The 23,119-nt window shown below is 40.6% G+C and overlaps 1 protein-coding gene across 3 annotated transcripts in view; it reads right to left on the minus strand.

Annotated features, from left to right (window-relative positions):
- The window catches only part of SLC6A11 (solute carrier family 6 member 11), an 86,749-nt gene that overhangs the window by 57,630 nt on the left and 6,000 nt on the right, over positions 1-23,119 (minus strand). For all 3 annotated transcript variants that reach the window (XM_008636039.2, XM_017737358.1, XM_017737357.1), the window contains exon 6: positions 6,783-6,915. In XM_008636039.2, coding sequence (XP_008634261.1) covers positions 6,783-6,915 — 133 coding nt within the window. The remainder of the gene's footprint in view (positions 1-6,782; positions 6,916-23,119) is intronic.

Raw genomic sequence — 23,119 nt, forward strand, 5'->3', positions numbered from 1 at the left:
AACGTTTCCTGCCCATCTCATTCACAGATTAACAATAATGTCAAAACCCCTTTGCAGGACATTTTTCTGTTATTGTTAACAGGATTCTATGTCAAGATGTCCTGGCAAACAGGCTGTACCTGTTCTCTTTCATCTCTGGTTTTTTGATAGATATAATTAATAAAGACTTCCAAAAATGTCCTGACTCCTCAGTGGCCCTTCACTGCCTTCAGCTCAGCAAATCAAAGTGGTCAGTGGCGCTAATCAATGGGTGAGGAACAGTGCAGCATTGCAAAGGACAGCAGCTGTGCAGGCACAGAATTAATTCCAGAGAATCCCAGAAGCATTAAGGTTGGAAAAGACCTCCAAGGTCATTGAGACCAACCCTTAGCCCTGCTGCCAAACCCACCCCTGTCCCCAGGCTCCACATCCACGTGTTTTGAACACCCCCAGGGATGGTGATTAAACCACAGCCTCTTCCTACACCTGATCACCTCCTCAGGGAAGAAATTTTTCCTAATATCCAATATAAACCTCTCCTGCTGCAAGTTGAGGCCGTTTCCTCTTGTCCTGTCCCTTGTTCCCTGGGAGCAGAGCCTGACCCCACCTGTCAGATAATTTTAGAGAGCAGCAAGGTCCCCTCTGAGCCTCTTTTTCTCCAGGCTGAACAATCCCAGTTCCCTCATGAAGTTCATCTTAGCCCCCTCATACCAATCACAGCTTTAAATGCACTCAACAGCCTTTACAGGACTCTGGTCTAAGTTTAGCATGCAAAGGTTAAATAAAACTCTCAAACCAGGAAAAATCTGAGAGTCTGAATGGAATCTAACCAATTTTCCTAAATGTAACTTTTAGAACCCTATGGAGAACATTACAGATTAAGGCAATTGGCACAATCACAGAAAAAAAGAAAAAAATCAATAGCGTGAGAGTAAAACAAGAAGTGATGCCCTCACTTGCACGTATTCTACCCAAAATCCTGCTTCCTGTGGCAGCTGCTTTGACAAAAGAAAGTTCTCTGCTTTACTCTGGTGTTTGCAACTTTTCCAGGGGTGTTGTGGTGGAAAGTGAAATACTTAAATGAGTAATGAAGGTGACAAGTAATGAAGGTGACAAGCCTTTTATGCGTATATTCAACAATTGCACCACCAAGAAAGCTTGCCAGGTCATTTCGAAGGGTTTACAATGATGAGCTGCAAACTGAACAGTGTCCTTTTTAGAGATGCAGTGGATATCCAGTGATAAATCAAGGGGAAAGTCATAATGGAGAGCCTGTGCAATCTTTAATCTCTTATTTTAGATTTTGACTCACAGAACTATTTAACCAAGAATCTTAGCTCGTGTTTATGTACAGAGAGGAGCTACATCCGTGCTTTTTCTCATATTACAGCAAAACCTCCCAGCAGAGCTCTCTGGGCGGTGGTTAACTGAGCGTCTGCAGAGTGGAAAGGGGTAAAAATGAGAGACAGAGCCCTATTAATGTCAAAAGCTTGATGAGACAGTGTGCAAGACATTTGCAGAGTTGACTATGATCTGAAAAAACAAGCAGATTTATTTTAGAGCAGCATCCACAGTTTTAGCTGGAACATCCCAGCCTCTGGGTGTACACCTCTCACCATCACCCCCTGGATTTATGAGCCTCTGTTCCTGGGGCAGCTTTAAAATACATCAAGTGGAGAGGCAGCTTAAAGTGAACACATCCTAACATCAGCATGAAGTGGAAGTTCAGGGAACTGAGCACAAAGAGAAGGAAAGGATCAAAATATTCAGAAGTCAGAATTAGATAGAATAATATTCAGTGATTGTGTATGTAGATTAGTTCCAGAAAATGTTGGAGAATGGATTCCTGTGAGATTTTTCTCTCTTGCAGCTGGTTCTGCACAGTGGGAAGGATTTCTCATCACTTATTAACCAGTAACTAGCGGAGAAGTAAAAATCACTGTGCAAGAACTATTTGAGTTTAGCTCTGGCAAAAGAATATTTTCATGGTATTAACAAGAACCCATTCAAAAAGACCCCAAATCTATGAGAACTGCTCTCAGTGTTCATACAATCAGTGTGATATTCTAATACTCAATAAAATCCTGGAGGAACAACAATGTTCTTTTAACACTCCTCATCAGAAAATGCTGGCTTGGTGTTGAGTCATAATGTGACAAAACCTGGTCTAGAGTTTGAAACCAGACATTAATATGCTGTGGGTGGGGTAAAATGTTCTACTATCAATAAATTGAAAATGGCAGCACGACTGTGAGGTTTTTAGAATATTTTTGATTCAGCTCTTCCTCATCTACAGCACAGAAAGCTGAAGCACATCAATGCTGATGAGCTCTCATTCTCATTCAAGACACCCAGGCAGGAAAGCTGGATTTTTTTTTTTAACTTGAGTCTAGTAATTTAGATTATTAATACAGAAGTCTTTTCAAATCAGTTTGTGTGCATCAATAATTAAAGACACTCAAATCCATGGTCTGTAGCGACACAGATGATACAAAAAATGGGCTTTGGTCTGGGCTGGGTAACAGAAATGTAACAAGGTAATAAAAATGAAATAATTTATTAACAAAATAAATATTGGAATGAACCTCAATGTAGGGAATAACTGATTAATGACTCGTATGGTGAGGGAGATGAAGCATTGGAAGAAGTTGCCCCAAGACATGAGCAATCTCTGTCCTTGGAGGTTTTTCAGAGGCAGCCAAACACCAAGGCAACAGTTCCAAGTTTGGTGCTGAACCTTCTTCAACCAAGAGGTTGCACCAGAGACATTCCAAGGTCCCTCCCAAGCTGTACAATTTCATTAAATCCAGGCCCCTGCCAGGGTTTCAAACCAGGAATATCAGCACAAGACAGGGATGTGTTGATGCACCCAAAAAGGAAGAAAGAGAAGGAAAGAAGACTTAAAATGCTTTGCTATAACTTCGAGTCCAGCAGGCCCCTCCCTTCTAAAGGAGCTGGGCAGAAGTTGCTGCAAGGGAGACACAACTCTGAGCTCAGTGGAATGATTTGTTTGCAAAAAATCTCACGAAAATAAAAAATAAAAAGGAAAATATAAGGGTTGCTGCCTTCAGCAAGTAATTTAGGAAAAATACATTGGCAGCTACTGGTGTTGCTCCCTCAAAGTTTGAAGCACAGGGACATTTAGTTAAATTAATAAATGGATAATCAAGATCCATAAACAAACTGGTTCCCTTCTACCTGAATATTTCATCAATGAAACAGGAAGATCAAAAAATTGGGAAGACTCAGGAAGCCTATGCACATGATAGAAAAACTCAGGATTGTCATAACCAGAAATCAAAAGTATTTTGAGAGAATCAGATACTGAACCAAGCCTAAAGATCAGAGACTGGAACAATAATTTAAATGCTAAAAAAATTAACTCTCTTCACTCTTCTAGACAGTCCTTACCTCATCTTTGGAAGCATTTGATCTCAGCTACTGGAAGCACTTCTCTGTGAGACGGAGATCAGACATTACCAAGCAAGCTGCACAACACACATCACATTATGGGATGTTGCTTTGTCACATTTTCCTCCTTCTGATTTTGAGTTTCTCGTTGCAAGACCCCACATTTTGCATACATGCAACATCTAAAATGTGCACAAATACCTTCAGATCTGAGATGGGGTAATTCAGGGCAAGAAAAGCTTGAATAATTAAGGACAAGATCATCTGAAAAGGCACAAATACATTTCACCTGCAAGCTGCCAGAATCACCTGGATTTATTCTGCTATTGCACATCTGTTGGAATGGAAAATGGAAATGCTTTGTGAGAAAGTGATGAATTTCAAGAACAGTAATGGAAAAGTTTGGAATATCCTGTTAACAGTGTAATAAGCACTTCCCCTGGAGTTAAACTTTATGTTAGCCTTAATATATTTAATATCCTGAAATATTAAATATTCATGATCTGGGGTAGTGCTGCTTGGAGAATGATGGAGTTATTTTATAACAGCTTTTAAGGCTCGGATTCTTTTTTCACCATGCATTAGAATGCAGAGTGAAAAAGAGGAGAAGGGTAAACCAACTTCCTGAATATTTCACAAAGCACAAATATGTGGAGAGGAAGCCTCTCCTCACCTTCTCCCTTTCACACCTCTATCCCCTGTCCTCTTTCTCTCTACTAGCCTGTCCCACAGACACCTCCTTTTGAAAAAGTTCCAAAGGTGATAAAACTTTAAGAAGTTTTTTGCTTTGAATACATGTGGTTTTTATTGAAATTATTCAGTCCAATTAAAGTATATCATAAATTTAACAGACTGCTCTATTATTGTAATAAAAAACCTGGAAGTCAATTGTAAATGTTTCCTGGAAATGAGCATATGAAACATTCAGTTTAGTGGGAAGGCTTGTGATTGGATGAGCTTAAATATGAATATTAGAAATGGCATTATATTGGAAATGGAAACTGCAGCCCAGAAATCTGCTGCACCATTTGTATTTCAGAACATTTAATTCCTTTGTAGCATCCCCAGCACCTGAGTGCTGCCTTTGTTTTGAAGCTGGGAAGTTTGCTGCTCTGGGAAGGCAGTGACACGGCCCAGATTTCCAGAGATTAGGCTGGAAAAAGTGGCAAGTGGGAGAATATTTGAATTATTAAGTTAATAAACAGCAAATTTATGCCCAGGGAAAGAACCTGCAGCACAGGTAGAGAGCTGGAAAAATAAATTATCAATATTAGCTAAGACACATCCTCCCTGAGAGCAATGGACCTGCTGGAAAGGCAGATTCATGGATACCACAGTGTCTCCTGAGAAATGTGGGAATTTACCATTCCTCAGGAATTCCTCAGGATTCTGGAAACAGAAGAGCTGCTCATAGCAAACTGGTTTAAATGGTGCAAGTATATGATGAGTCTGCCTCTTCCAGAGCCCTGATCTAAATGTTTTAAGCTTGAGACCTACAAAGATGAATATTGGGTGTTAATTCCATTTTCTTTGCACTTCTGTTGCAAGACTAGAAGTTAATTCTGCTTGTTGAAAAGTTTATCATCCCATTTCACGTGGCCAAGACAGGCTGTTCTCTCCCAGGCTGCTTCTCCTGACCTCATCAGAGAGGTGGTTATCAAAATCCCACTGAACTAAAATCAAAGACAATTTATTCCACCTACCTAAAGCTGAGGGTTTAGCTAAGCTGTCAGAAAAAGAAAATAAAGAAAAAAGGTCAGACAGGTTAACCACTTTCAAAGCACAAGATCTGTTTCTGGGGAAATGGTATAAACTGAAAGAAGGGAAGAACAATAGAAGAACAATGAAATCCTGGATGTAAACTCCAGAAATGTAAAGTAAATCCTCTCCAAAATCACTACAGCCCCTTCCTCTGAGCCCAGGACTGCTCCCATTGCTCTTTTTGTGCTTGCTCTTGGCCCGGCCTCGTGTGCATGCACACACCTGCACCACAGAGCTTTTCCCTGAGCCCCTGCAGCAGATTAAACCATGCTAGAATAGATTCCCATCCTCAGACATTCCTTCTGATGGAAAAAAAAAATCAGTTTTGCTCAGTTTCATTTCTTGCCCACCAGCTGAAGCCCCTCAGACAACTCCCAGGCACTTGTGCACCTCCCCGGAGTGCCCAGGTCACGGACGTGGGGACACTGATCTTGTCATTCCCTTAGATCACTTCTGCTTCTCCAGATTCCTCCCTTTAGGATTTTTCCCCTCCTGTCCCTCCTCTAAACTATTCATTCTTATCCCCATCCCTAGACCGTCTTTCCCAGCATTTTCCCTGCAGTGACTCGATGAAAGCAGGGCTGCAGAAATCTCTGTGTGTGCGTGCGAACCCGTGAGTGGAGAATGCAGCACCAGATTGACTGGCACAGTTGGCAAACACACCCAGAATATCAGCAATTAGCTACAGCCAAAATGCTGATAGTGTGAAAGATGTGTACAGTTGACAAAGCTGAAAAAATTCACTCTGGTATTTCCCAAACTTCAAAAAAAATTACGTTTCAAATATTTCTTTCGTAAACAGAGGCCACTAAAACAGAAACAAACCAAAAAAAAAAAAACCCCAACCACAACCCAAACTATGTAAGAAACAATTGAAAATTGAATGTTTCAATGCACCAATTTTTTCCTGGTTTCCTTAATTCCAACATGAGAAACCAGTGCTTTTTTTAGATCCTCCCTCCAGATCTGTGGCTCTTTTCCTCTCTCTGTGTAGTTGATTATTCATAGATTCCACTCAGAGCTGCGTCTGATACTACTCCAGGGGCAGCCTCTCCCTCATCCCATGGCTCCCTCTCTCTGCTCCCAGTATTGAGGCCATTCACTCAAAAAGTGCTAAATATTTTTAACTTTCCCCATAATTTTTCCCCTCTCTGAGTGCTTTCATTATTTCTGTTCTTGGTGTTCCATCTGTATTTTTAAATTCTCCTTTTATGTGCATCGAAGCTCTCAGCGACTCTTTTGTGGCACTGAGAGTTTTGACTCCTGTCAGTTTAGGGCAAAACCCTAATTTTGCAGAATTTGTGCACAGAAATCAACACAACCTGGTTTCAGAGCCCAAGGACTGGCTGGTAAAGCTCATTGCTAAATTAACCAAAAACAAAACAAAACCACCCAGCCTCACCTAACAGAATGAGGGGAAGAGCAAATCGTGAAACCAAGAGGAACAAAAAAAAAAAACCCACAAAGCACAAGCAACTCTTAATTACAATTACTTTTGCGATTTATACACCCCCAAGTGTAGCTCCTCACAGCAATGCAAAATTCCCCTGCTCTGATGGAAATAAATATTAATGCCAACACAGGTTTGGAGCACATCCCGTTAAAAGTGCTGCACCAAATTTCAGCCTCACCTTTCCAGTGGATTTGGTCCCTTTCCAGATGCAAAAATAGCAGATAGTCCAAGCAGCCAGGAGGCACAGGGCGAGCTCCCAGCGCAGGTTCCCAATGTGCTCAATCCCATCAGAAATTGCCAGCACCCTTCGCCTTGCAGGGAGGAAAAAGAGGGGGAAAAGATTATGACATTGAGCTACAACAGCACTAGGTGTGAAATCGTGGGATAAAACTGAATTAATTACAAAAAAAAAGGTGATAATATTGAAGGAAAACAGCATTACCATTGAAATACTGGGATAAAACTGAATTAATTACAAAAAAAAAGGTGATAATATTGAAGGAAAACAGCATTACCATTGAAATACTGGGATAAAACTGAATTAATTACAAAAGAAGATGATAATATTGAAGGAAAACAGCATTACCTATGAAATACTGGGATAAAACTGAATTAATTACAAAAAAAGGTGATAATATTGAAGAAAAACAGCATTACCCATGAAATACTGGGATAAAACTGAATTAATTACAAAAAATTTGTAATATTGAAGGAAAACAGCATTACATATGAAATACTGGGATAAAACTGAATTAATTACAAAAGAAGATGATAATATTGAAGGAAAACAGCATTACCTATGAAATAGTGGGATAAAACTGAATTAATTACAAAAAAATTTTAATATTGAAGGAAAACGGCATTACCCATGAAATACTGGGATAAAACTGAATTAATTATAAAAAAAAAGGTGATAATATTGAAGGAAAACAGCTTTACCTATGAAATACTGGGATAAAACTGAATTAATTACAAAAAATTTGTAATATTGAAGGAAAACAGCATTACCCATGAAATACTGGGATAAAACTGAATTAATTACAAAAAATTTGTAATATTGAAGGAAAACAGCATTACCCATGAAATACTGGGATAAAACTGAATTAATTACAAAAAATTTATAATATTGAAGAAAACCAGCATTACATATGAAATACTATGATAAAACTGAATTAATTATAAAAAAAAAAGATGATAATATTGAAGAAAAACAGCATTACCCATGAAAGACTGGGATAAGACTGAATTAATTTGAACCAAGGACTCCTTGTTACTCTCTACTGAAAATGCCCCATGCTAAGGTAGAAAGGAAGACAAAAGGAAAAACCACAATATTCTCAGTGGGTTTTGTATCTGGTTACAGATGAACAAATGTTTCACTTTTTCAGGTTGGTGACAAAATTTTAATTTTAAAACAGCTTTGCCTTAAAGTCAAAGAAAAGGAAATAGTTTGAATTAGTTACCAACACAAATGAGCCGAAAATAAAACACTTCATTAGCAAATGGTTTTTCCAATTTTATTCCTTTTCCAGAAAAAAATTCTAACCTTTATTTTACATGCTAACCTTTATTTTCATGAGTTTCTTTCCGTAACTGAAGCTATAACATGAAAATATTTTCACAACCTCAACCTTTTGAGGCAGCTTAAAGCAACAGATGCACACATTCTCATACAAGTCCTTAACACCTGCCATCAACCATCCTGAGCAGAGATTTCTTTGAAATCCATATTTCAAGTTAATATAAATTATCACAACCTCAGAGACCTTAGACTTGCACTACTCTCCCTCCACACTGTGAGGGAACACAGATTAATTGATTTTCACTGGTTTGAATTGATTGTATGATTGATGTGTACATAGGTATACAGATAATTTAATTACAATTTGTAGAAAGGTTGAGTATTATATTTAAAGCAAAGTAAGCAAACTACAGTTAAATATATAAAATAATTCTTCCTTTTGGATTCTGTTCAGTTATTGTCTGAGGCAATAAATTCAGGGATAGCAAGTCTGATCCTGTAATTCCAGACAATAAAATATAATGGTTCAATGATATAGAAAATGTATATGAGAAGATAATATTTATATGGAATATAAACAATAAAAGGAATATAAACAATAAAAGGAATCTGCTCTGGCTCTGCTGTCACCAGCAGCAGGTGAGGATGAAGGGAAATTCCCTCCCTGCCTGTAGGGATGGAGCAGGAGGCTGGAGATGCCAACAGCTGGAGTCACGGGGGGAAAATGAAAATATTGAACTCTTCCCAGGCTTTCCAGGTGCCTGTACAGATGCTGCAGCACCTGGGCAGGTTTCACACCTCCAAGAGCTGCAGCTGCTGCTCCTGATGGATGCAGCCACTCGTAAAATGTGCGTTAAAAACTTCCTCCTTAGCTGGGGAAGGACAGAATTAACTATTAAAACACCACATCTCAGGGTTTTTCTCCTTATTTTCCAGTCAATATAAAGGTAGATCTTCCCAGTCAAAATAAAAGGGGGCGGGGAGTTAACACAGACTTTTTGAATGTTATCTGCCCAAATGTAAAATTGCTGCGACCTCATCCAGGAATTAGCTTTATTCTTCAAATCTTTATTCTTCAAATCTGCCACCAGATAATTTGGGACAGAAGTGATCCAGCATGGAACACCCTCAGCTAGCCAAGACCTGCAAAGAGCCTGAAGCTCTGTCATCAAAATGCATCCAAATGCAGAGAGGTGGCTTCTAATGAAGGATCATTTTAATCAAGAAGAGGAAGCACAGATTTGATACCTGCAAACATCACTGAGCCATAATTACACAGAGAGGTGATGAAATGCATCGTTAAAATTCAAGTTCTTCTAAGCTATTGACAGGTGAACGTGGAATTTTGCCTAGGATAAAGTCCACTCTTTTTACAAATTCTCATTCAAAACCCAAATGAAATCCTTGAATTCTTAGATCACCTGGAATAGGAATTTATTGCAAGAGAACCAGGACAACGATTGGCGTAACATGATATAAAAGGGAATAAATAATATAGGGCAATAAATAATAAAAGGCCTTTTAGAACAGTACATTTTTCAGATGAAAACTGAGACAAAATATTTACACTTGGGCCACAATAATTGTGAAATGGAAACCTTTTTCATTTAGCTTTGTTTCCACTGTAAAATAATGATGAAAATTTTTCCTTAGGTTTTTATGAAACCAGGTTTCTTTATGGCTATTTGGACTTATTTATGTGCATGTGAACCTAAACATGAGTAAGGTTTCTTTTCCAAAATGGGTGTGCCAGACACTTCAATTCCTACACTGTTCTTCCCTAAGTGCAAAACCCCTTCATAAATAAATGTTATTACTCTCTCTCTTGTGACTGAAATATTTCACACACCAAAAGATGCCTTTGCCCTAAGAAAATAATTTTTAATGAAGGCTTGAGATGAAGATTTTAAAAGCAACCAATTCCCGGGAGCAGAAATCAAAGCTCGGTGTTTTCTGGATGCTCTGAGAAGAGCAGAGATATCTCTTTTATCCACCCAAAACTCTTGGCCTGATACTTTTGTAAAGTGTCATAGGAAGCAAATGGCAAATTAATGGGCTCACCGCAATTATCCCTGCGGGTCCCATTTAAAACAGACACGTGGTGCCAATCAACTGGAACTGTCAGCACCACAATGAGGATTTAATTACCCTCAAGTGCTGGAAATTGGTTTGATTTCCTTTGTTCCAGCAGAACAAAGGGTTGGTGTTTCCCTCAGAAAGGGAGCAGCAACAAGTCCAGAACTTATAATTAAACTATAACACACAATGTATGCAAAGGATGGATCCAAGGAGGGGGAAGTCCTGCCCAGAGGCCAGCAGGGATTTCCTCAACAGGGACAACACAGCTCTCCCTAAAGCCAGACCTAAATTCTGCTGCTGGAACCATCTGAAACAGCAGCTGTGGATGAAGCTTTGAAAGGAGGGAGCAATCAGAACAAGAAATTCTTCTCACAAAACCTCAGTTCAGCCATATCTACCCCAATTCTTTTCTTATTCAACTGATATAAAAGGAAAAGGGGGAGCGTTTTGAAGATAGGATTGTCCCCTGCATCTGAGAAGGGAGGTTGATGCCTTCAGGGGTCAGATCACAGCTCTTTGCTCCTCAGCAGTGCAGCCTCTATCCAAAAGCTGCCATGACCTTGCATAAATCACTGACAACAACAAAAAAAGGTTGTGTAGCTTCCTCTAGGCCTTCGTCCTCTTCTCTCGAGCACCCTGCACTGCCTTGTTCTCCTCAGCTCTTCATGCACAGAATAAAGAAACCAGCAGCAAAATCAGCATTGAATGTGCTCCTCTCTGGTTTGAAGGAGCAAACACTTGAGGAAATGCTCTATAGCAAATCAGCTCAGCTGCTTTGCATCACACCTGGGTGAAAAGAAATAACTTCATCCTTCTGTATATCAAGACTTACTAAAGCTGAGCGTCTTTAAAACCCCCTTAAAGTAAATGAGAAATATCTTAAGAGACATTTCATTGAAATATCTTGAAACTTTCTCACTAGAATTCACTGCTGCCACTTCTTTATTTGAAGAAATGAAAAACACCAACAACATTCCTTGATAGATAAAAGCCTGGGAGACCACTGTAGCTGGCAGTACAGCTGCAGGTACCCATTTGAATTATTCCAGACCATAAAAATCCCTGCTTGGTACAAGCCAGTTCAAGCAGAGTTTGCTGGCAGCAGCTTAGGACTGTGTGAAACTTCGCTGTGAGAAAGGTTTGTCCTGCACTGAAGACAAAAATCATTAATTACTGTTTCTCATTGAAAACAAAAAATTGATGAGAGTTTGAAAATATTTATTGCAGGTATTGGTTTGGTGTCATAGCTGTTTGAGGGGGGTGATTTTTGTTGTATAAAAATACTCAGCAGTTCAGCCCCTCGAGCTGACCCAGAGCCTGGGAGAGAAGCCAAGGTGGTGGCATTGGAGCTTCTTGAGCAGAATATTGAGGGAAACAAACTCCACTGCCGTGGGGGTGAGTTTGGAATTAAAGGTTAATCCAAACCAGGGCAAGGTTTTAATTCAGGAGGAGCAAAGTGTTAATTCTAAACAGCAGCTCTTGCTTGTAAGTAAGAAGAGGGGATTTGTGGTGTCTCACTCTGTGCTTGAAGGTTTCACTGCCTCTGGTCACACAAATTTAAATTGGCTAAATGTTATTGGAGATTCTTACTTTTCTTCCTACGCATAACACAGAATAAAAGTGGTGAAAGTTCCAGGAATCCTAATGAATAAAAGATAAATTTGGGTGGGATAATTGGGCACATCTCCAAAGGGTGGCTGTCAGAAATGCTGAGGTTTGGTCTCAAGGGTCTGTGTGGTTGGACTGAACAAAATCACAACAAAGTTACTACAGTGTAGATTTATTCTGCTTAGAGCAACAAATATTGGAGGCCTGGTTTAAATTTCACTTGAATCTAAATATAAGTGTGGATAAAAAAAAAAATGGAAGGCAAGATAGAAAGAAAAAATTCAGCATATTTTCAGCACACATAAAATAATAAACCCAGGGAGAAATGAGATTTCATACAAGGACCTCGTGTTCCCTACATGCTGGGGACACCCTGTTGCTGTCCAGGGTCACTTCTGCTGTCCAAATGAAGATCCCTGCACGTGCCAGATTTACCCAAAATTTACACAGGTAAAAGCCCACTGGGAGATGATTTCAACAAGTATTAGATACTTACTGAAAATGGGGTTAATTTGTTTGAGAAAGTACTAAAAATACCTTCGAATTTGGTGCCTCAGTACATGTGAGAGGAAGAAGGGCCCCTCCCTTGTTGGAATTTCTGGAGAGGGGAATGTTGTGAGATAACTGAAAAGCAGCCTTTCCACCCAAGTTTGAATGCAAACATTCTGAAAGCTTACACACTATTTCTTGGCCATGGGAACACTGGGTTTTCCTGGGAAAGAGGGTCTTTATTAAAGTGTTCCAGTGTGAGGAGCTGGAGCAGGCTCTTGGATAGAAAGAGGATTAACAGCTGCCAACACATCTTGGAAAGGAATGTCCTGGGGTACTTCTTGCGTCATTTCATGATTTGGGAAGCTGAAGAACAGCTTCCATCTATTTGGGGAAGCTCCCTTCATGTTCCCACTTTGGTTTGGAGCAGTTTCCAAGACACTTTGCTTTAAAAAACCCAACACCATCCAAACAAGGAGCCCTCCTGAGGTCCGTTGTCCCTGGGGTTGTGCCCAGCCAGGGGCAAAGTTCCCTTTTACCCTGGGCCACACTCTGCCCTCAGAGAACTCTGCAGGGATGAAAGGACAACAAAATGATGCCACTGAACAGTGCCACTATAGAGTGGCCTTTGTTATTTTATATTTTGGTGCATTTTATCCCTGCAGCTTTCAAACCCAGTCCATATTTCCCTTGTGAACCTCGTCACTGAAGTCCCCTTTGAAAAGCCAAACACACCTGAGTGGCAGTGCTGCACAGATTTCCCATCAGTTTAGGAGAAAAGGATCGATATCTTTTAGACATCCTCTATTTCTGTGTGAAAGTGAGTTTGTTTCCATCTAAAGACATTTCCTAAACTCACACCTTTCTTTCTCTCCTTGAGCTTTATGCAATTAGTATTCTTTAATTTATTGGTGTATTTCCAACCCAAGTGTGTTCAAGTATCCTGTGCAAATAGACAGTTTCTGACTCAAACTCGACAGATACTACTGAATTCTGAAAATTGTAGGATTCCAATTCCATGCACCAGAATCCTCTGTGGATGCTTGAAGTGCCAGGAACTTTCCTGTGCCAAAATACCTGTCAGGAAACTCAAACATTTCCCTGTGGCTGTCTAATCTAATTACTGTCTAATTTGGGAGAGGCAGATCCACGCACCCACGTATGCATTTCCAGCTCCAAGGTGGAAAAGAAACAGCTGAGAAGGAGCAAGCTGTTTTGGAAGAACCAGAGTACACAAGATATTAAAGATTTGAGATGTTCTCCACTGCCTTATCTACTCATATGATAACTTTTGAAAATGATACTGATAAACTTAAAAAAATCTATGCTGAATGCTAAATATAAAACTGTGAAACCAAAAGGCTGGCAGCTTACTTTGTGAAATTCTCAGGATTTTTAACTAAAGATATCCATATTTTATATGGCTCAAGGTAAAAAGGAAAATTATCCTGCAATAAAATGAACCTAAAAAGAGCGTTGTTAATTTTTCAGTCAATTCATGACTGCATTTCTCACTTGTGCTGGTTTGCAAGATTTCTCTTCTCTGGTGTGGTTTTTTATCTTTTGACACAGAAAACGTAAAGAATGGTGCAATATTGTCTTAGAGAACAGGTATAGAACATTCTATGTACTGGAAATATCAAAGCTGGCAAACATTTTCCAGTTGTAACACTTAAACATCCTCTTCTACACATTACAGGACTGTATTTTAAAAGATAACTGGCAAATTAGAGATTTTTTGAGCTTCATTGCATAAACAAAAATTAATAGGTAGAAGATCGCATACCTCTGATGAGGGACTTGAACAAAAATGTGTGGGAGACCTCTCCTTTTTCCAGGAAGAGAACACCTATTTGAGCAGTGATAACCTTTCTGGTTTTTAGCCCCAGAGTATCACAGAATCATGGAATGGTTTGGGCTGGAAAGGACCTTAAAAATCACCAAGTTCCACTCCCTGCCATGGGCAGGGACCCCTTCCTCTGTCCCAGGCTGCTCCCAGCCCCATCCAGCCTGGCCTTGGGCACTGCCAGGGATCCAGGGGCAGCCACAGCTGCTCTGGGCACCCTGTGCCAGGGCCTGCCCCACACCCTCACAGGGAAGGATTTCTTCCCAATATCCCATCTATCCCTGCCCTCTGGCAGTGGGAAGCCATTCGCCCTTATCCTCTCACTCCAGGCCCTTATAAAAAGCCTCTCTCCATCCTTCTTGTTGGCCCCTTCAGGTCCTGGAAGGCCAAAATTCAGTCACCCCAAAGGTTCTCTTGTCCAGGCTGAACAATCCCAGCTCTCACAGCCTTTCCTCCCAGCAGAGCTGCTCCATCCCTCTGCTCATCCTGGAGCCTCCTCTGGCCTCTCTCCAGCAGCTCCAGGTCCTCCCTGTGCTGGCCCCAGGGCTGGGCACTGCTCCTGTACTGCCCAGAGCACACACTGAGTGAACATCAGAATTGAGCAGCACGTGACTCAGGCTGGATACTAAATTGGTTCTGACCTCACTTCCATCCAAATTCTACAATCTGGGATTAAGAGAGGAGGAGAGAAGCAGAGAGACACTGGCTGCTGCTGTGCCCTGCTTTGTCTTGCTGCCCTGAGGAGCTCAGTGATGTGAGGATGACATGGGCAGGAGTGGCACGGTGACACATGAACCATACAGAGGGCAGGGATCTGACAGAGAGGATGCCTTACAAAGAAACTATTCCTTTCAGACTTTCTTTCCCCCCCCCCTCTAGAGGCTGATACTTGGGAAACTAAAGATGGGCTGGTTGTGCCAGGGGTTTTCCCAGTGCAGCAGTGTGGTAATCACTGAAACACCTCCAGAACAAGCATGGCTACAGCTGTAAAGTTAAACAAAGGCAATCTCCCAGTGGATTTGTTGCAGATTTAGCCCCTAAAAGTGTTTAAAATCAGGAGACAGGGTCTGGATGCCAAACTCTCCCTGCAAGTCAATGTGAGCTGACACTTTGGCTTTTCTGGAAGTTGTATATCCAGAACAAGAGGTACAGGCTCTGTGCAATGTCCAAACCTCTCTTTTTAAGGTTTCGTGTCAACTCTGAAATAGGGAATAGAGCACACCCACAGGTTTGTGAAAGAGCTACAAATTATCCTTGACAGATATTGCCTGATACCCACTTGTACTCTCCAACCATCAGTGCTCAGGGGTTAGAAAGATGTAGTTCAGCTTTTAGAGCTAATCTGTGGGTTACAGACTGAGAGAAATTTGTTGGAAATCCTTTAGAGTGTAAGACTTCGTTTCTGGAAATCCACTTAATTCCATACTTGGCTTATTTCTCAAAGCAGCAGACAGACAATTCCCGGTGGCCACATTAGCAAGAATCCCTCGGCTCCAGCGTTGTTCTGAAATATTTACCTCTTCTAGCAGATCCAGTGGGACCTACACATACCACAGTGAACCATTCCTAGCTGAGCCACATTTGCTGCTCTTCAGACTGGTTCCTCCTTCTTAAATTCCTGCTAGGGTTGAATGTTGTTCCATTCATTACCCATTTCTCCACACATCCAATTAAAAAGTGAAATTAGGTTTTCTTCTGCAGGTTTTTCTCTAAAATTTCTAGTACAGCTTGCAAAAAAAGACACACATTTCTTGTGCCAACCCCTGTCTCATTAAGGTCAGGACTTAGGTTATTTGAATGTATGCATACATGTATATATTGTTTTTATCATTTTTACTTGTGTGTCTGTGTCTGTCACACAGAGACAGTGGGGGCCAAGCACAGAACATCCCATTCCTACAACCATTCCTGACCTATTTCCTTACCCCTCTCTCACTGAAGCCATGGCACGTTCTCCTTCAGCAAGCCCAAGGGTTTAATCCTGTTCAATCTTTTTTTCACCTCTGCTCTACAGTCTCTTTTCTCAATACATCCAACGACTCCTTCAGGCTTTTTTTTGTAATTTCCCCTCTTCTCCTCTCTGAAGAAGTCATCCAGTGACAAAAATCTCCCTTTTTATTCACCTTAAGTGGTATAAATTAGCTCAGCACACAGCACCAGCTGTGAACTGAAAGCACCCAGAAGAAATGCGAGTCAAGCTGTTGGCTCTCAGAATTTCTGTGGAGCTTTTTAGACAACCTGTGCAGTTGTACTGAGCTTTTCTCTCTTAATTAAATGTCCATCAAATGAGAACTACAGAGCACAAAATATTGAGAACTACTGCATGTTCTTGTAAAATAGAGGTTTTGGCTCCAAACTCATGTAACAAATGAATGGTGATAAGCTCTTATCTCTTCCTCACAGAGCAGGCTAAAAGAAAACCATTACCTGACCGGCAAAAAAAATTTTAAAAATTGAAAAAATCCCTCCTTCAACACATTTCTTATACTCACTGACCCTGGACTTGAGTCTTCACAAAATATCACTCTGCTGTAGCACTTGCAAATTTTGCAGTATTGTTAATTAAATGCAGAAAAATTCTACTGACTCATTTTTTCATTTATGAAGTAAAACCTATGGACGTCAGATAGGAGATAATGAAAGAAGAGCTGTTGAAGGGATTTGGGGTAGAGATCAGTTATTTCCTTTCCACCCTGAGGACAGCTATGCCCACACTGCTGTTCCCAGGCCTGCACTGACTGATTGGAAAGGTTCTGTAGCCTTTCCAGGAACTGCAGTGCAATATTTAATGAGTTTCCTCTGGAAGTCCTCCTGACACTGCAAAGCAATTTTGCTGCCTTATAGGAATATAGTAGAAAACAGTGAAATAATGAAAAAAAAAAAATTTAATTCAATTTAAAATCCCAAGCAACCACCCTTTCTGTTAATGCCCTGAATCTACAAAGCCATACTTGGGAAATACTCTTAAAAAGTGTCTAAACATTTGATTTTTCTTATGATGATACTTTTTCAAGAGCCAAAAATAGACAGAGGCTTGATGAATTGCATGGAAATAAGTCCTTTACACAGCGTCCATGCTGAGATAGCCAAAAACCAGAGGAATGTGATTCCTGCTTGACAATGTTTTCAGTTACTTGTTCATCTCTAAAATTCCTCTCACCAAAGCCCTTCACATTCCCGATTCCAAGACAGAGAATAAAAGCAATGGACTCATTCTTGGACAGCTGGAAATAACAATCTATTATTTACAAGGCCGGTTGGATATTTAAGAGGTTCCAGAGGCATTGAAAAATATGCCTTGGAAGAGTTTCATGTGATTTGTTCACACATCTGGCCTTGCACATCCCATTCCTGTGGTCAGCCACTAAAGAAAATAATTCCTGGAGTGGGCAACTTTGTCAAGCATGGATGTGACTTTTCAGCTTGTGCTAGGCAGGACCTCTCACACAGGGGAGCTGCTGGAGGGGACTCATTGGTTTCAGGCAGCAAATAGCACCAGAAATATCTTATTTTCAGTTTTCTAGAAGATTTAAAAGTTTGTGTAGATACTTGTGGGAGGTTGTACATGATAATTCGAGGAAAAAGGGGATGAGCTGGTTTTATACTTGCATAAAACCAGGTCTAGCTGAAGGGAGGCCTTTCCGTAGAGGGGTTTTGTTCATAAATAAAAAAATTAAAACCAAAAAGCCTCACATGACAAATCCAGCAAACCAATAGCTCATGAGAAAGCAATAAAACCCCTGGCAAAGGCAGAAGAAACACCCCTGGTTCTTTTGGCTCGTGCTGCTCCTTGCTGATTTGGCCAAGCCCATCCTGGCACAACTGAGGTTTTGCTGTTTTAGACTTTTCATTTTATATTAATTTTACCCCTTGGAGCAAAATGTGCTTCTCTCCTATAATTCTTTCCATACAATAGCAAAACTGGCATCTGTAGATGTGCACGTCTGCAAACACACATTGCTGTGTTAACCACAGCCATGGAAATGCCCCTATGGTTACAAATAAACAAGATTTCCCATTTTGCAGCAAAACTGGAGATCTAAGCCAGCAGCTTCTAAAGATCATAATTTAAGCACCTCACTCAGCTTCTGAGCGTGTTTACCTACTATGAATAGTCATAATACTATTCTAGAACTTTGACAATTATGCAGTTAAGGGATATTTTAAGTGGCTCACGTATGATCTTTGCCACAAAAATTTAGTTTCTGGTTTTGACACCACTGCAAGCCAAAGCTTGACCATATTCTGACACAGGAATCAACCAAATGCTACAAATTCCCAAAGGAGTAGAAAGTCAGGAGAACTTGCAAACTTGAAGGTCCTTTTTTCATTGTCCATAGCAAAAGTGTTATGTACAACAGGAAATGTAAAAATCAAAAACCATGGAAGTTCATCCACCTGGCTTAGGGTTCAGCCCTCAATACAGGAGAAACTGGCAGCATTTTGACACCAATCTCATTTGCTTTTTTCAGCTGAAGTCAGGCAAAGTCAGTGATCTTGAGGCAAACCCAGATGGAGAGCTCACGTGGCTCCAAACAAAAAGCAATTTTCACACGGCCCCTTACAAACTGGGCAGAAAGAGGAGGGTCTGGCACAGCTCAGTGTCCTACAAGACACCCACAAAGGGCTGGTTTGGAGTGGTGCTGAGTCCCCTGGGTACTGAGCACAGCAGGACCAGACTCAGCTCGCCCCTGACTTCTCACTGTGCTGGGGATTAACCACAATGTGACTCCTGCACTCATTTGTAGCCTGAATGGAACAGGAAAATCCTCTTTTTTGACTTTGCAAGGAAAGGGTTTGTGCCTTTTCCTTTTTGCTGAGAACAGCCCCTTTTCTTTTGACCAGACAAAACCGATGTTTTTTCTCACTAGGCTCTACTTGGAAACGCTAAGGATGTGTCACCCCCTCCAGAGAGTGACAGGCCAACAACCAGACCTCCTTTAACAGAGGACTAAGTTGTTGCTCCACAGCCAATAAAAAACTATTGAGGTGGAATCAGCCACAAAACTGTGGGTCCTCTTTCTGTCCAGCTCCCTTCCCAGGCACTGGAAACCTCAAATTCCTGCCCGTGGTGACAGACTGCAGCAGCAGCCAAAGGAGCACACAAGGCATGGCTGCAGCCCCCACACCTGCCAGGCAATTCCCTCTCCTAGGAAAGCAGAAAAGTGATGGAGCAGAGCATCTCCCCCTCCTGTTCCGATTCCTACAAATACACCCTCACCTACGGCCACAGTTCTCTTTAATGTCCTGCTTAAATTTATCAGTAATTATCAACATCGCAGCTACCACTATGTTTGAAATTTGGGCACTAAATTTCCATGTGCCACACCTTGAAACTATGATTATTACTTTTTCTTAGAAAATCCATAAGTAAACTATACTATTGGAGTGAGGGAAATGACTTAAAGGGAGAAAACAGGTCAGTCTCTGAATGCTGGCACCACCATGAAGGGGAAAGTGGAGGTTCAGACTCTGGTCTGTCCTTTGGAACACAGCAGCAGAGAGTTTGAGGAATAAAAAGTGAACTTATATCAGTTTAGCTGCTTATCTTAGGAACTGTACCCACAGAGTGTGGAACTTGTCGAGGCTGTGGTTTGCAAGGCCTTTTTGAGTAAAGCAAGAAACATTTTAATCCCTTAATTTTGATCAGTTGCCAGTGGTTAGTCTCCTCACCCAAATGAAGTCTTAAAACAATAACAGGGATAGATATTTCCAAGCAGGAGAAGAAGAAAAAAATGTTCAAACTCTCAGACTTTGCCTGCTGCTCCTCCAGCAGGATCAGACCGTTTTCACTGTGTAGCCACAGGTAGGTGGTTATCAACCACAGCCTCACAAAAATATTTAAAGTTTTGAAGTTTAATAAGTTCTTTGGCATGTACCAAGAGGAAAACAGCATCTAAGACCTGCTGCAGGTTTTCCCTCTGAATCCTTTTTTTATTTGTTTTAACAAATAATCAATCCATGCAAGGTAAAAACGAAACCCTCACACACCCTTTGTGTGACAGTTACCAAAGCAGGTAGATAATGATGAATTATCAGAAGAAGTGAGGCTATACCTGCTCAGGGAACAAGGGAACAGCATCCTCTGGGGACACCTGAGGAAGGGGAACTGGAAAAGCTTCATGGCACTGCCAGGTATCCTCTGCCACCTCTGCCCATGGGTGAGTCCCTGCCTGACTCAAGCCACAGCTTTAGGAGTCGCCAAGGCCACAGAAGCACCAACAGCTACAAACATTTCAGCAGAAAGGCTGAAGTTTTTGTTTGCAATCCTCAAGCCAGCTGAGGATTTGGATTTAATTCCAGTCACGAGTAAATAAAGGCTGAGCCTTACAGCATAGTTGGTGGAAAATTATTAACAGCACCAGTTAAAAAAGATTCCTTTCCAAAGCCAGAAATAAAGATGTTTTGGGCCTGGTGTATTCATTTGCACACACAAAACCAAATCCAACTTGTCCCCCTGCTCCTGTACCTCCCTCAGCACGAGTAACTCTCAGACTGGGAGCACTGGACTTGAGAGCAGCACAGAGCACAGCAAAAACGCTGGGGAATTACTGAGTCTTCCCCAAGCACTCTTCTGGTTAGGCTGGGTTTAATTAAAACCATCTGAAGACATTGTGATTACTCTACAAGGCTGTGGCAATGTGATACAGCTCTGAAAGGAAAGCTGCAGCATCAGCCTGACACGTTACAAACGCAGGATTGAGTTTTAGGTGTAAACAAGCTCACGCACAGCAAACAAACAGCATCACTGTGCACAGCAATCCCCACTCTAATCCACAGATTAACTCAACAGACAAAAAAACCCACCACAAATACAAAAAAATCCCACAAAACCCCAATTTTTTTTCCCCGAAGCCAACCCCTCACACAATAAATTGGCTTTATGTGGCCACGACTTGGAGGAATTTCAATGGCAGCCTTGGCATTACAGGGAAAGGTTCTAAATGGTTATTCAGAAGAAACCTCGAGCTTTCCCCTCCCCTTGCCAAGCATCAATTGTATTTTTAACTTAATTTTAATTAATTATATTAATTGTAGTTAATTAATTGTAAGGAACCTGGTGGTTATGCAAATAACCCCAGGTCTGAGAAGGGTTTTTGCTGCAAGGAGGATCCTCACACACTGCCCATGCGAGCTCTGGAAATAGCCCTGAGCAGCTGCTCTGTGCAGTCTACTCCAGCTACTCGCCTCTTACTAACTGTTTCAACAAGTTTACAACGAGTTTATGGCTCCTGGCACCAGAATTTACAATGTAGTAAAGCATCATCACGAGAACACCACCTCTGGCTGAGGGAAATAACATTGCTGGTAACACTTATCTTCCAAACAAATTCATATTTACTTTGTATTAACTGCTTTGGGATCTGCTCTGCACATTTATACAGAAAGGCCACTGCTGTGTAATTAAGACATATAATTTAATTATAATCTTAATTCCAATGAGTTATTTCAATGCAAAATCAGTCCTAGTTTTTAATGAGGCTCATTCTTCCACTTTGAAACTGTTATGTCTTTTTTTTTAATTTTGAAGCCATGCAACGTCATAACCACTTAAATTTTAAACAAGGCAAACCCCTTCCTTAGCAGGAAGAGAGTATATTTTTCTTCTGTGTGAAGAACTCCAGTTTTGGTTGGACAGAGAAAGCAGATAAATTTAATATCTTAAGTTATTTTGGCCAGTAAACTGTTAGTGTTACAAGAAGTTTGTCTGTGGCACGGTAAAGAAAGAAGTTTCAGATAAATAACAGATTATTTAATTTATCTTTTCTTTTGCTGTTTGTGATTTTTAAAAGGTTTGGACCATATATTTTCAACTTTTTATACACAAGACTGTAAACCCAGTTAAGAGAAAAGTTTAAATCCGATTATCCCTTCTAGTTTCATAATTCATTCCTGACTTAGCCAAAGTCAGGTAGGGAAATATGCCCCAAAATTGAAGGGTTTAAAACCCACTGCAACTTGATTGCAAGCTGAGCCAGAGAATCTTGTTTGGTTTCATTTTTAGAGATCTCTGAGAAGGAACGTGCTTCAAATGGCTTTGGATGTGCTTCAAAATAACACTGACACAGGAATTCAGGCAATCCAGAGATGAGCACTAACACAAAACCCACAAAACCGTAGAAACGTGAGAGTATAACACTTGCTCTGTGCCCTCCATGCAATTGAACTGAACATTTCTTACTTCTCTGGGTAACTGGAGTTACCATCAGTGGCTGAGTTGGGAATACTGCTGAAAAATAATATAAATGCAGGGCTAAATTGGCTAATAATTGAGAAAATATTCTGTTCATTGACTCTAATGATATGAAGTCTTAATTCTCATTATCCCAAAGAGCCATAAGAGATTTTTGCTAAAATAAAACTAAGTTGTAGCATTAAGTGATGCCACCTGAGAAACTCTTGTTTATTCTGAAACACTGGAGCAGGTATATTTTGATTTCAGATTATTGATGTTCAGATTATTGAAAATTTGAACAGAAAATAAAATTTCAGTTTTACCCAGAGAGTGAATACCTCTCATATTGTTCAGGCTTAATTTAGCTGGGGGGGGGGGGGGAAGTCTAAGTTAACTGATGTAGCAAGAAAAAGAGGTTCAGGCAGACAACAGCACATCCTAAGATTCAAGGAAATTATGTCCATGTAGAGTTCTCCCCTCAAGGGGTTTTCATTCTTGGTTCTTTCAAAGTGTAGCTGTTGCTGTCCTGAACACAAAACAGCCTCAGAATAAGGCTCTGTCTTCAAGATAAAATGAATGGATCCCCAAGAAATTGTAGTAACCCAGAATTTTGTAGCAGGCTTCAAGTTGTGAAATCACTCAGCGTTAAAAGCAACATTCCATTTGTGTGACTGGCTTAACACACACAACGCCCTGCGAGGAGCAAATGGGAGACTACACTGCCCTGATTAAATATTGATAGTCAGGAAAAATATGTCACCACAAAAGCAGATCATCTTTTGCAAACAGATGATT

Source organism: Corvus brachyrhynchos, unplaced genomic scaffold, assembly GCF_000691975.1.
Source record: "Corvus brachyrhynchos isolate BGI_N302 unplaced genomic scaffold, ASM69197v1 scaffold266, whole genome shotgun sequence".
Classification (NCBI taxonomy): Eukaryota; Metazoa; Chordata; class Aves; order Passeriformes; family Corvidae; genus Corvus; species Corvus brachyrhynchos.